This window comes from Myxocyprinus asiaticus, chromosome 22 (genome assembly GCF_019703515.2).
Source record: "Myxocyprinus asiaticus isolate MX2 ecotype Aquarium Trade chromosome 22, UBuf_Myxa_2, whole genome shotgun sequence".
Taxonomy (NCBI): domain Eukaryota; kingdom Metazoa; phylum Chordata; class Actinopteri; order Cypriniformes; family Catostomidae; genus Myxocyprinus; species Myxocyprinus asiaticus.
In genome coordinates, this window is record NC_059365.1 from 18,527,546 (window position 1) to 18,542,761 (window position 15,216).

At 35.8% G+C, this 15,216-nt stretch overlaps 2 protein-coding genes across 2 annotated transcripts in view; one reads left to right on the forward strand and one right to left on the reverse strand.

Annotated features, from left to right (window-relative positions):
* The window catches only part of ints6l (integrator complex subunit 6 like), a 33,712-nt gene extending 28,830 nt beyond the window's left edge, over positions 1-4,882 (forward strand). Inside the window, exons 17-19 of the mRNA XM_051649809.1 lie at positions 1,256-1,624; positions 1,797-1,890; positions 3,462-4,882. Of these exons, the coding sequence (XP_051505769.1) occupies positions 1,256-1,624; positions 1,797-1,890; positions 3,462-3,564 (566 nt within the window). The 3' untranslated portion in view covers positions 3,565-4,882. The remainder of the gene's footprint in view (positions 1-1,255; positions 1,625-1,796; positions 1,891-3,461) is intronic.
* A 1,316-nt stretch (positions 4,883-6,198) lies between these two features.
* On the reverse strand, positions 6,199-14,463 carry mmgt1 (membrane magnesium transporter 1). Its single transcript, XM_051649203.1, has 4 exons — positions 14,297-14,463; positions 8,969-9,021; positions 8,759-8,862; positions 6,199-8,612 (listed from the first exon to the last, which is right to left on the reverse strand). The coding sequence occupies exons 1-4, from the start codon at positions 14,433-14,435 to the stop codon at positions 8,459-8,461; spliced, it is 450 nt and encodes a 149-aa protein (XP_051505163.1). The 5' UTR covers positions 14,436-14,463; the 3' UTR covers positions 6,199-8,458.
* Positions 14,464-15,216: the final 753 nt, after the last annotated feature.

Here is a 15,216-nt window from a genome sequence, read left to right on the forward strand (position 1 = left end):
AATAATTACAGAGACTAACATACTGCATAACATCTCCCTTTGTGTTCCATGGAAAAAAGTCAGTCTTATGGGTTTGAAACAACATGAGATTGAGTAAATGATTATAGAACTTCCATTTTTGGGTGAAGTATCCTTTTAACCCTTAAATGCATGGTTGTTTCACCAAATATTATTACATACTCGGCTCTTTAGAGACCTAGCACGTATATCTATCACAAATGGATCTGCAAAATGTCCAGATTGTGTCAAATTTTCAACAAAAAAAAAAAATCCAGATAATTGGTAAAAAATAGAATACAATATATTAATATATCAAAGACGTAATGCAACAAATCAAGAACAAGATTCATTATTTCACACTGAAATTTCATGAGATGCAAGTGGCTTTCAAAAACACATATTGAGCTACACATAACACATAATTTACACATAAACTACGCTCAGGCACTTTTTGAGTCTAAATAGATGCTCAACTTGCATAAGTTCAGTATTACATAATTTCAGTAGTACAACAAAATGACAACAGCCAAATCAAACTGTTCATGTGTTACACTTGTTATAGTTTACTTCCACATTGCTTCTTCGTCAAATAGCATTGTAATGTGTATATCAAGTCAATCACTGACACATCAGCACCACCTTAAGTTAGAAATAGCATGTATAAATATGTATGTGTACACGCATATAGGATACTGATAATTCACCATTGTGAGACAGAAAATCAACATGATATTGTAGTCATTTGTATGAATATAGTACTCATTTGTCTTGTAATAAACAATAGACAAAATATATATATATATATCCTGTGATATTAAACTTATATATATATGAAATAATCATATAAATATGATTTATGGAAGCACAAAAAAAAAACCCACACTATTACATATCTAGGGTCTTTAATGACTCTATACACTTTTGGTAATTAAGCAGTTATAAAAGTTTTTTATTTTTTTTATTTTGCCTTTTGTGTGTGTGTTACACTATTCAGAAGAGAAAGGTTGAGGAATAGTAAAGAGGTGTGGGCATTACTCTTAAAAAATGAATGAGGTACAGGGGGTGGAATGAGGTCCCGTGTCATTAAAGACCTGAGGTATGCATTAAAGGGTTAATATGCTTTTCTGAACCTAGCCTTGTACCCTAAATTATTGCCTCTATCAGCCCATGAGGTCATGTTGTTGTTTAGTGAGTGCACTGAAAAAGTGACCGTGAATTTAAGCACAAGTATCTCATCATATGTTATCCCCCACAGGAATGGAGGGGAACAGTGTTGTGGCCACAGAAAGTAATGGAGAACAAGTGCCGGGTGAGGAGCCTGGAGACGAGTGGCCTGGAGGAGAAGATGGAGTAGAAGGAGGACCTGCACCTCAAGAGGAGAAGGAAGAGGATGGGGCACCAGACAGTGAGGAAGAGAGAATGGGACTGGAGAACTGTCTGGATGAAAGACCCTCTGATCAAACACAAAACTGTGAGGACTTGAGTCCTCTAGGCCAAGAAGAGGCGCTGGAGGGCAATGAAAGCGACGCTCCAGCACAGGGCACAATTGTTATGATTCCCCTGGAAGGGAGTAACGCAGAGCTGCGCACTCGAGTCATTAAAGAGGTTCGCAAGCCTGGTCGCAGTGAGTATCTCATTATAATTACAGTACAGATGAATTAAAATACCAAATTAATATTTCAAGCCTATTCATTTCTGTATTCTGTGGGTTCAAACAAGTACACATGCACTATGAAAAAAGGGCATACATTATGGGAAGTAATAAAGATCATATCTTTTGCATATTCTTTGTGTAGATTATGAGGCAATATTCAGATTACTGGAGGAAGTGAAAGGACCAATGTCAGTGCAGAGGTACTTTATTCATCATGCTATCAAAGAGGCAGCCAGGTAAGAGCTCTTGTCACACACTCTGCATCCCTTTCATGTTCCTCTTATAGAGGACGTCAGCATGTTATCATTGAACGCACAATCACGCACCTGACATTTGTGTATCTGTGGTGAGTTGATACCATAAATATAGGCTTATCTCCCATCAAAAGCACTTAAATGGTGACATGCGCACTGGTCCATTATCCAGTAGAACTGTGTGAAAATACAAAGTAAGGCATTTACTATTCACCTGACTTAAATTCGCTGAGACCAAGGCCCACATGGAGTCTGCGCTCACAGACCTCTAAAGAGCAAATTTCTGCTGAAATTGAAGGTCACAAATTTGACCAACAAAAGTCCAGTACTCTCAGCTCCATTAAACACTTTGTTCTAAAATTACATCCATTCCATAAAATTACACAGATTTCACCCCAAAATTTGTGCAACAAATGTCTTATTTATATACTGCAAAACACTACTTTTTTAATCAGTATTTTGTCTTGTTTTCCAGTAAAATATCAAAACACCCTTTAAAAAAGATACATTTACATAAGCAAAACAATTGCTTTCAGCGAATATGTCTTGAATTAAGTTTAACCTCATTGGCAAATTGTTTTTTCTAATCTTAACCATAAATCTCTCTAAATGTTGTTATTTATGCATAAAACAAGAAAAATAAACTTAAGGGATGGTTCACCAAAAAATTAAAATTCTCTCATCATTTCCTCACCCTCATGCCATCCAAAGTGTATGACTTTCTTTCTTCTGCAGAACACAAAATGTTTTTAGAAGAATATTTCAGCTCTGTAGGTCCATACAATGCAAGTGAATGGTGATCAGACATTTTGAGCTCCAAAAATCACATAAAGCCAGCTTTAAAGTAATCCATATGACTCCAGTAGTTTAATATAACAGTAGTCTTCTGAAGCGATGCAATCACTTTGTGTGAGAAACTGATCCATATTTGAATCCTTTTTTACTATAAATCTCCATTTTCATTTTCAGAATGTGAAAGTGGAGATTTATAGGAAAAAAGGACTTAAATATTGATCTGTTTCTCACTCACACCTACCATAATCGCTTCTGAAGAAATGGATTTAACCACTGGAGTCAAATTGATTACTTTTATGCTGCCTTTATGTGATTTTTGGAGCTTGAAATGTCTGGCCACCATTCACTTCCATTGTATGGACCTACAGAGCTTAAATATTCTTCTAAAAATCTTTATTTGTGTTTTGCAGAAGAAAGAAAGTCATACACATCTGGGATGGCATGAGGGTGACTAAATGATGAGAACATTTTCATTTTTGGGTGAACTATCCCTTTAATTTAAGATATATGCTCTGAAAACCTGTCTTATTGTTTATGCAATTATTATGCAATTTTTCTATCAAGTAAATTAATCTTGTTATAAGGATTAATTTTTACAGGAAAATAGTGATTGTGTAATAATCTTTTACAGTGTACATTCTATTTATTTGTCCTCATCCATGCCATTAGAAGAAACAAAGACTCATAAAACGTCAAACAGCTTAGTCAAAGACAATTTTCTTGGAAAAGTTGCTAAAGCTACTCTCTTTATTTTTCAGGTTTAAGAAGCGTGTGCTGATCCAGCAACTTGAGACTGTTCTTGAGGAAATAGAAGACAGACAGGTGCTGCCTGCACAGCTCAACAACATCCACAGCAGATAGTGAAACACCACAGCTCACCGCTGAGAGGCAAACAAGAACACGGAGAAGCGGCAGAGTACACCAGCTGAGCACATGTTTTGAGACCGAATTTTCAGTCTCAGTACTGTGCTTTAGGATAAGATGTAGCGAGGGTAAGTTAGGGAGGATGTAGGAAATGTGGAGGCCTGACTGGCCACGCTCTGCTCCAGACCCTCCCAGTTAGGGTCAGGATTACCTGAATTGTGTCAAAACTCTGAAAGAGTGCTCACAATGGAGAGAGGTGTTCCAGGTTCAACAGGGATTTACCGTCAGTTCGCAGGTGATGGCCTGAAAGTGACCATCATTTAACCATGAATAAGCACACTCCAGAAACGCCAAGCTACATCCACTGTGTAATGTTACAGGGTCATCCAAGGCAGAGGTCAATACCTGTCGTGTGAAGCGATTACTGTATGTCTGTAGAGTACCTATGTCCACTGTTTTTCGCATTAATGGATAGTTCAAAACAGAAGATAGTATGGAAGACCTATGTTGGATTTGTGTTTGCATTAAATGCTCACAACCCATGGGGTTAACAACAACATAGTTGGACCTTCAAATCAGTCTGGATTGGGAACTATACTGTTGTAGACCTCTTAAGAGCAATAACCCTACCCTCATCAGTATATGCCAGGCTCAATTTTACTCCCAAATTGTTGAAAACACTTACATGCAGTTCAGACTGTTTTTACAGTGAATACAGACTATAATCAGGCAGATCCTCAATAAGACAAAGGACCTTGACGATTCAGTATGAAATCTCGGTAGCTGACCTGTCCCTGTATTTGTGGTGATATGTAATGTCACATAGATTAGTATCATTTAACTACATTTTTCAAGATACAATGTCCTCTAAGCAATAGTGTCCACTGAAAATTGTCTCATCCACCCTGTCCAAATAGACAAACGCACTTGGATCATCACACAAATGGGAAAATGGCAACCATTTTTTGAAGACCTTGACCAACAGGACCACAGTTTTGATTCTATCCAATATGTGGTCATGTGACGTGTTTCCCCGTCCTCTGCTCATGTGGGGAGCAGTTGCAAGACTCGTTTGTTTCATTTCACTGACAAATGTTACATTAGTTACCCCATTTTTGTTTTTGTTCATTTTTAAAAACAGATGTATACTACTTTTTAATGTTCATAAATAATATAGATTATTTTTTAATGGTATTCCTACAAGAACATAAGAATATTTTAAGAATTGTATAAAACATTTTTTAAACTGATATTATAGAGACAAAATGTTATGATTTTGTATGAAAATAATGAAAAATGAAATAAACGTTACAAAGGAAAATCTGTGCATTATTGTATTTACAGTATATTGCATTGATAATTTATGCATACACTATGAAATAACAATGAACAAATTATTTTTATTAACTAGCATTAACTAAGATTAATAAATGTTGTAAAAAATATATATAGTTCATTGTTAGTTCATGATACTAATGTTAACAAATGGAATCTTATTGTAAAGTGTTACCATATTATTCTCAAAAGAGGTTGACCCATGACTTTAATTTTGTTTGTTTTTGCACAGCACACTGACATTAGATTTTAATCTGAATAATTATTTAGTTGAAGTGCAAATGGCCTGCTTTAACTTGCAAACCTTAAATTCATACTGGACAAATGGGTTCAAAATTTGAACATTTCTTTTACTTATTTTTCTTTTACTTATTCTATCTATCGTTATTCTTTTTTTCTCTGAAGTAGTAGTGTGCCAACTGCTGTTTTTTTTCCTCAGCTGTCGCTTTTACTGAGGGTTGCCACACTAAATTTAGTTGTATTCATGCAATGATAATAAAGTGTCTTATGTCTTATTGGCAGCTATTATAATTAGTTTTAAAATTTATGACTATGAAGCATGTAACTAATGGAAATTAAAACTCATTGGGTATATTCCCTTTAATCCCTTATGAGGCTCTGCCAAGCTTTTATGCCTGCTGTTCTATATCCTCGTGCGACCCTGCATACACATGCATGGAGCCGTGGACATTGTATTTTGGCTTCGCTATACACAACGCATAATTTAAATTAATTTAAAACCACTGATCTCAGTTCAGAAAACTGGGCTGTCAGTAAAGGGTTAAACCAAACAACATGGCGCCGACTACAGTGGAGTTTGTCTTCGGGAGAAACACCAACAAAGCTACATCTGGTAAGAACCCTAATTAAGTTTTTACATTGAAACCTATTTGAGTTGAAAGATTAGAGTCTCTAATTTCATCCGATATGCCATTTTTAAAATTTGAGCGATTTATTGCGAAACGCCATGCTGCTAAACACAAGGTACACTTTTGTGTACTTGTGCATTTTCAAATTGAAAATCAGTAGGTTCTTCCAAAAGCTGAATAATTTTGCTATATATATGTATACGGAGTTAGGATGAAAATAAGGTGCATTTTGAACTGTTCTGAAACCAGTGCAGACAGCACACTGGAGGTTAAGTCATAGGGAGCAAGTGAGCATCCTCTAGCTTTCTATTCAGATAAGTGCATTCATTCCTAAAATCGGAACAAAATTCCAGTTTCAGGCAACAGATGATGTTTGGACCACTCAACATGTTTGGCAGACAAGGGACAATGGTAATCAGTACATAGATTCAGAATTTATAATGTAGATTTTTATTTTAACATGGTTGGCAGTGATTGGATGATGCTGGCCATTACTTTGAATCAGAATTATGCTAATTTCAACTGTAATGTCTCAAAAACATAAAATAATCAACACTCCTGGAAACATAAACAATTTGATAACAAAATTTGACTTTCTATAGCTTGGTATTATTTAAAATTCACAACTTTGTCCCGCTGTCTACATATGTTGGCATAAGTTTTTAGGAAAACTATTTGCTCTATTTTTTTTTTTTAATAGGTTTATTAGGTGCTACTAGTTACAAATCAAAAAGGGAAATGGAAAATGCACACAGCAGTCACATTCGGGTCTTAGAAGGATATGGAATCCTAATTTATTTTCTACCATAATTGACATACTAAATTATTATATTTTTAGACAGTTGTATCTGGAAATATGAATCATCCTTTTGTAACTATTTTTTACCTTTATTTTTTCCAGTACAGGCCAATATCGCTCTCAGGAATTTATAAAACAGCATTCACCATTTAAGTAGCTGTAGCCAAGTCTCAAAATGGTGTAGTTTCCATCTTGTGGTGTACTATGTTATGTTTGTGGTGGTGTAGTGTTTCACATATGGTTGTCTAATTTCTGAGTTTTCCTCATCTGTTAGATTGTGAAGAGGAAAAAACAAACAGCAATGTATAGTAGATTGTCTATTATGGGGTTTGTCTTGGACCAAGGTTTTTGGTAGTTCCCGAGCTAACTTTATTTCCTGTGTTTACTAAATGACAACTGATGGTAAAATTAGGAACATATCATATAATAGCAAAGTAATGATCTCTCATTTTTAAGCCTTATTTAAAATCAGCCTAGCAATGATCCCTCGACAGTGACATCCTAATGCTGTGACATTACACTCTGAAACAAACAGCAAAGGCTGTGCAATGAATCAAGACCAACATGCATATAAAATGCAAATTTTAGGCACACCCAAAGAACAGCTGTTCAAATGGTAGACCTATACAAACATATCTCCAATTATAGATTTAAAATAAATTGAGATTACACAATAGCTAAGATCTTCTACACAAGTGTTTGACTCACGATAATGTCAACAAACTACAACTTATACAGCAGGGACCCTAAAGTCGTATTGACAACATACAGGCATTTTTCATAAAGGAAGTATAATAAGCTATTAATATCAGCAGGAGAGACTAAACAGTGTATGGACAAGGGGGTTGCCATTGCTGGTATAAAAAAAAAGGGCTTAGCGAAGGATTAGTATAATAACGAGCTTAAACTAAACCATTTCAACTGCCCATTCTCTACATCAACCAAGTTAAAATACCACACCCAAATAATGTTCCAATAAGACAATAAAATTGTTCATAGCATGGCATAAAACCTTCTAGCCATTTAGCAGGTCTTGTAAACAGTTAAATTAACACGCTTCATCTCATATCTTCATGATATTCTCAGACGGGAAGAACATGTCTGTTTCAAACACACTACTGCATCCTGCTTTTAGAATAAAGGGGCAAAAAACAGTGGATATCATCCAAGTAAAAAATTCTTCAATACAATTTCAGAATTTATTAAGGTAAAAATAAGGAGTTGTGTCTCAACATGAAATAAAACAGAAAGCATTGCCCCCATCAAAGAACAAATGTACCATTCATTCCCACTGAGTGTTTACAGTATTAGAATTGCTATTAATCTACTTCATCTATCTGGCCCTCGTTCAGATGTTTTAATAATTTAATTAGTTCCAAGATTATTTGCATAACACGCTCAATTTTGAAGTACAGTAGTCAGGTACTGGTTCTGAACACAATTACAATTTATGGTCCATAATATCAACCTCATTTTGGAAGGGTACCGGGAAGAACCTGTTGCAGTTAGGGTCAGCTGCACGGCCAAAAATGTAGCAAAAACCATCATTGTACATGGTAGGATTTGTGCCTTTTGTGCAACAGAAGGATGAAACCCCCTTTCTGTGAGCCCGCTGGAGAGCTACAGGTGTAACCTACAGACTTAAGACTCCCAAGCAATAACAAGTATTTACAAACATATCAGCTGGAAAAGGTGTTGGCACAGTCCATTGACAAAATAGTAACCACAAGAGATGCATGTTCGTACAGCATATTAAGATATATATAAAGACAGGAAAATATGCTTATTTTCCCTTTCCAACCGAGGAGCTAACAAATAAATCTAAAAAAAAAAAAAAAAAAAAAAAAAAACACTAGAAAATGGCAAGGCAGCCCACTGAAGGCCAGTCTCAGTGAAAATTTTCCAGCTTGCGTAACCGCAGGGGATTGGAGGGCAAGGCCTGGGCGCTTGGAGTGGCTTCTGGCTCAGGAGCGCGGAAGAGTACTCTGCCTCGATGATTAAACAAGTAGAAAGATGGGTGATTTCTCAATGTGTCAAATGTCCTGGTTAAAAAAATAAAATAAGTAAAGAGACTTGCTGAATTCTGACAATCAAACTCCATGAGGGACAAAAATCCAAACATCATCAGTAGCAATATATGGCTGGTGTTACTTTATCATCTTAGGGAATTACATCTGCATATGCTTACTTGTTTTTGAGCTCTGAGGAAGCATCCATATCTTTGAACTCGCCTGAGATGTGCACTATCCCATAACACGTGACCACAAATGCCAACAATGTCTGTAACACTATCTGAAATACAAGACAAGAAATGCTGTATAAAGACAACTAACATATAAGTACACCTAATTATTGTTGATTAAATTTGACCAGTCAACTGTATTTCACTGCAACTTACATCTATAGGTAACGTTTCATTCTCTTTTTCAGTCAGTCTCATGTATGATCGGTCTGAAAGAGAAAGAAAACATGGTCAATCTTCAGATTAAATACTTTATTGGGACATAAGAGATGCATTAAACCATCATTTTCTTTAAACAAACTTAAAGGGATAGTTCACCCAGAAATGAAAATTCTCTCATCATTTACTCACCCTCATGCCATCCCAGATGTGTATGACTGTTTTTATTCTGCAGAACACAAATGATTTTTAGAATGTCAGCACTGTAGGTCCTCACAATGCAAGTGAATGGTGGCCAGAACTTTGCAGGACCAAAAAGCATATAAAGGCAGCATAAAAGTAACCATATGACTTCAGTGGTTAAATCCATTTCTTCAGAAGCAATATAATAGGAGTAGGTGAGAAACAGATCAATAGTGAAGTACTTTTTTACTATAAATTCTCCTCCCTGCCCAGTAGGTGGCGATATGCATGAAAAATATGAATCGCCAAAAACAAAATAATGTGAAAGTGGAGATTTAAGCTGTGTCCGAAATCGCTCACTTGTTCACTCATTCATTATTTCCTATAAAGTTGATGTCTGTGAGTGCCCTATATCAGGCAAGGAGTGAGTAAATTCAGACGCTGATATATACACAGAGCGACGGAGAGAGCGCTGGAGAAGACGCAGAAACAACTTCACATATGAACTTTTATCTTACATGTAGGATAATAATAATAATGATCATAACAATTATAATACTTTTTATTCTTATAAAATGGTATATACAATAAACCTTCATTCTGTTTGTCACGTTTAACCCATTAATATATATTTTCCTAATGTTAAAAATATTAATACTAAAAACTACCAACAAGAATAAAAACAATAAATACACAATTTATTTTACCATCTTGACACACTCCCATCCAAACTCAACAGCATTTCTTTTTTTCTTTTTTTTTTTCTTTTTCACCCAATTTGGTATGCCCAACTCCCAATGTGCTTTTAAGTCCTTGTGGTCGTGTAGTATTTCGCCTCAGTCCGTCTGAGATCGTCAACCCGCGCATCTTATCATGTGGCTTGTTGAGCGCGTTGAGTGTGGAGGCTTCACGCCATCCACGCTCAACTCACCATGCGCCCCACCGAGAATGAACCACAGCATCTACCCTCCCAAGCAACCAGGCCAATTTGGTTGCTTAGGAGACCTGGCTGGAGTCACTCAGCACACCCTGGGATTCGAACTAGCGAACTCCAGGGGTGGTAGTCAGCGTATTTTACCACTGAGCTACCCAGGCCCCCCTCAACAGCATTTCTAAGCGCCGAGAAGAGATGACATGTGCGCATAGTGCCCTCATGTATTACAGTACTAAAGGTAAGACGAATACCTACATGATAACTAAAGATTTGAATAATTTCCACTGTGCAGTCTTCTGAGTTAATAATAATATCACTTCAGTGAATTAGTGAAGAAAAATATCACTTTGAATTTTAATGGCAAAATAAAAATGTATCTGTATAATATTGGATCGCTATATTTTATTATGTTATTTTTAATAAAGTATTGATATGCTTAAAAGTGAAACACTACAGCCAGTGTGAAATAAAACATTGCAGGAATGAAATTAAGCCGTTAACTGGCGTCTCTCCTGCTCACACTTTCTCTCCCTACACGTCAATCCTCCCTGCGTTGGATTATGGGCAAGATGGCGCCAGCGGGTGTACATCGGTTGTACACTCTAAATCCGGATGCACTGTGGGTAAGAATGAGTGAACAATTGTAGGGAACGAATTCAGACACTACTCCAAAATGGCCGACACCCAAAATGGTACACTATATAGTGGATAGGGGGCGATTTCGGACACAGCCTTATAGTAAACAAGGACTTAAATATTGATTTGTTTCTCACTCACACCTATCATATCGCTTCTGAAGACATGGATTTAACCACTGGAGTCATATGGATTACTTTTATGTTGCCTTTACATGCTTTTTGGAGCTTCAAAGTTCTGGCCACTATTCACTTGCATTGTTTGAACCTACAGAGCTGAAATATTTTTCTAAAAACCTTTGTGTTTCAGCAGAAGAAAGTAAGTCACATTTGGGATAGAATGAGGGTGAGTCAATGATTAGAGGTTTAATTTTTGGGTGAACTATCCCTTTAACATGATTTTGTAGCAGCACCACCACAGCACTGTATCAGAAATAACAAATAGCACACAATGAGGCTGAATCCAGCTCCTTATTCGCCGAAATAACCATTCCACCTTAAAAAATGGTGGGTGGGATATAAGACCTCCCGCTTATTTTCATTGGCTGTATTTTTTAAAGGTACAGCTGCACTGAAATCTGAGGCTGCGGTCAGCAGGTATTTGAATAGACTGTTCTATTATTATAAAATTATTTTCACAGCATTTTTAAGGGAACATTTCTATAAAAGGCGCCTGTGACCATGTTTAAGATAAGGAAGTCTGCACCTTATATAAGACCCATCCATCCTATATTCTATGTGAAAGTCTGTGTAAAGATGACATTAGACAAAGTTTGCTATTGAGATTTGATTTTCTTTATCACTTTTATTATGAATCATCTAACATGTCACATGTAACGATACTCCCATACAATAACTAACTATGACTTTTCCCACGCTATTTTTAAAGGCTTTATTAAACATGACGCCATGCTGTGACGTAGAAAGGTTGATAAAAGTAGAAAATATTAACAATACACTTGCTTGTAGATATCTTTAGTTATGAACCCAAGAGCATCATAGACATATTGGCCAGCGCCAACAACAGAGCAATGCAATTTAATTACAGTATACGCCTAGCGCCAAAATGTATATGCTCTAATGTAAAAAAAAAAATTATGTTCTTGACAATCTGGGAGCGTAGTGGGAGAGAGAAAATAATAGACTTACGAAACATTACATCATCATTTGTGTATTTCTATATATATTTATATTTTCTATTCACTTTTTATTTTTATCATATTTAATTTTTTGTGTTTTTTTTAATCTGTCTTGTTGTTGTATTGTTTGTGCACTGGAAGCTTCTGTCACCAAGAAAATTTCCTTGTATGTGTAAGTATACTTGGCAGTAAAGCTCATTCTGATTGTGATCATTTTCTAGATAAATGAATCCAAGAACATAATATAAAAAAGGTAAAGTATATTGCCTATCCAATATTGTATATCCAAAGCCCATAACTGTAAAATAAAATTCAGAATATTCTCAAAAGTAGATGGTGGTGGGTTTGAGTAAATGATGGACTAATGAAATTAAACATTACATCATGCTTCATCATTGAGATTTGAACCTCAGTACATAGCGATACACAGGTACAGTGTATGCCAGTGGCAATTTGCATGGCTATTTTATTTCAGATAGTCTAAAAAAATCAGAGAACATTGTACCATGAGGGAAAGCAATGAACTGGTAAGCAAAAGGTTGTTGGTTCAATTCCCACAGCCACCACCATTGTGTCCTTGAGCAAGGCACTTAACTCCAGGTTGCTCCAGGGGGATTGTCCCTGTAATAAGGGCACTGTAAGTTGCTTTGGATAAAAGCGTCTGCCAAATGCATAAATGTAAAATGTAAATGTTCTCAAATCCACCACCATCTACTTTTGAGAATATTCTGAATTTTATTTTACAGTTATGGGCTTTGGATATACGATATTGGATAGGCAATATACTTTACCTTTTTTATATTATGTTCTTGGATTCATTTATCTAGAAAATGATCACAATCAGAATGAGCTTTACTGCCAAGTATACTTACACATACAAGGAAATTTTCTTGGTGACAGAAGCTTCCAGTGCACAAACAATACAACAACAAGACAGATAAAAAAAACAAAAAATTAAATATGATAAAAATAAAAAGCGAACAGAAAATATAAGTATATATAGAAATACACAAATGATGATGTAATGTTTCGTAAGTCTATTATTTTCTCTCTCCCACTACGCTCCCAGATTGTCAAGAACATAATTTTTTTTTTACATTAGAGCATATACATTTTGGCGCTAGGCGTATACTGTAATTAAATTGCATTGCTCTGTTGTTGGCGCTGGCCAATATGTCTATGATGCTCTTGGGTTCATAACTAAAGATATCTACAAGCAAGTGTAATGTTAATATTATCTACTATTATCAACCTTTCTACGTCACAGCATGGCGTCATGTTTAATAAAGCCTTTAAAAATAGCGTGGGAAAAGTCATAGTTATTTTATGTGAGTATTGTTACACGTGACATGTTAGATGATTCATAATACAAGTGATAAAAAAAATCAAATCTCAATAGCAAACTTTGTCTGTCATCTTTACACAGACTTTCACATGAACATGGAATATGGGATGGATGGGTCTTATATTAGGTGCAGACTTCCTTAGCTTAAACATGGTCACAGGTGCCATTTATAGAAACGTTCCCTTAAAAATGCTGTGGAAATAATTTTACAAATGTATGTCAATAGTCAATCTTCAAATACCTATCTACATTTCTATCTACTACCTCAGATTTTCAGTGCAGCTGTACCTTTAAAAAAAATACAGCCAATGGAAATAAGCGGGAGGTCTTATATGCCACCCACCATTTGTTTTTTTTTTGAAGGTGGAATGGTTATTTCGGTGAAAAAGGAGCTGGATTCAGCCTCGTTAGCACACAGCCCTTGCTCATCAACAATCCTAATATTAACTCAAAATGAAATTTAAGTTCACAACATCCTGTCGAGATTCTGCACACGTTCCTGACTCAGTGCATGCATTATAACGTAATAGCAGACAAAAGAAGTTGCATCATTTGGAAAGGAAACGAACACGATGGTCAATGCTACGTTTAATTTAACAAATATTTCGTCCCTTATTAAAGGTTAATCAGGACTCTGTATGCACTGTGCAGGGAATATTTGAATAAGGCTCGATTACATACTGAGAATAAGTTTCAATGTAACAATCAAAAAGGCTTTACAAAAGCACCACAATAAAACTCGCATACACGCATACCACGATATTAAATCTACACTGATCTTTGTCAGCCAGGCTGACATAATCAGTGATGAAATGGTAGAAAACAACTTAATTCCCTATGTGTTCTGCTGATACAACGGCTGTGACTCAAAATACAGTACGCTAACTACCTCTAAAGCGCACCAAAATGCAGTCTAGGTAGGCAGCTCACCCGGTTTTTGAGACACAGCTAATGTGTCGGCTGTAACTATCATGCACACTGAGCTCTGCAGAGAGGCCCGTACATCTCGCATGTGTCGAATCCGCCATAGCTTCCTGAAAATCTACACGTCTTTCTATTACCTCTTATTTCTGGATGAACAATACTTACGTTGTGCCGCTGAAAACGCCGCGTGCGCCAAGGCGAAAAGGCCTACACCGACAACACCTTTCCAGAAGGACGGAGCCATTTTCACTCCAGAGCAACTGATCGAGGTGCATGAAGCTCTCCTCAATGAGCGCTGCGTCATCTAATCCTACTTCCGGTTTCCCACTGCTTGAAAGCGAAGTATATAAACATCTACTTTTAAAATCGAATAATTTAAATTAAATTAAATGGTGAAATGCAAGTAAAAAAGAAGAAGAAGAAGAAAAAAAAATAGGAATATTTTCACAGATTATATATTTTTTCAGTCTATTCAGTGTAGGGCGGAACACAAATTTAAGAGTGGAAACATAAATCGTCTTAAAATTTTGCAGCCTTGTTTACAGAGTGACCGAACAATTTGTCTTCTCTGTAGTTTTATTTATGAACAAGTCACCATTATAAAGATTAATTAATTGTGTAAGTGCTGATACATAATATTTAATACACACTTTTCTCTTTTTTTTTCTTTCTTTCTTAATTTCTTTCCTTTATGTTCTTTCCCATAAAGTTTGTATAATTGTATATTTTTTTGTTATACTACCCTGGCAATAAAAAAGAGGTGCACATAATAGATTTGTTATAATAATAATTACCACCAATGAAATTTACTGTGAAAATGTAATCAAAATATATAAAATAGACCAGAATCCATATATAAAAATCGACTTCATTAAGTACCAGCAATGAAATTTACTGTGAAAATGTCATCAAAATATTGAAAATAGACCATAATCCATATATAGACCTTCTTCATTAAAGGAATATTCCGGGTTCAATATAAGTTAAGCTCAGTCGACAGCATTTGTGGCATGATGACTCGTTCCTCCTTTAAAAAATAAATCGAGGTTACAGTGAGGCACTTACAATGGAAGTGAATTGGGGCC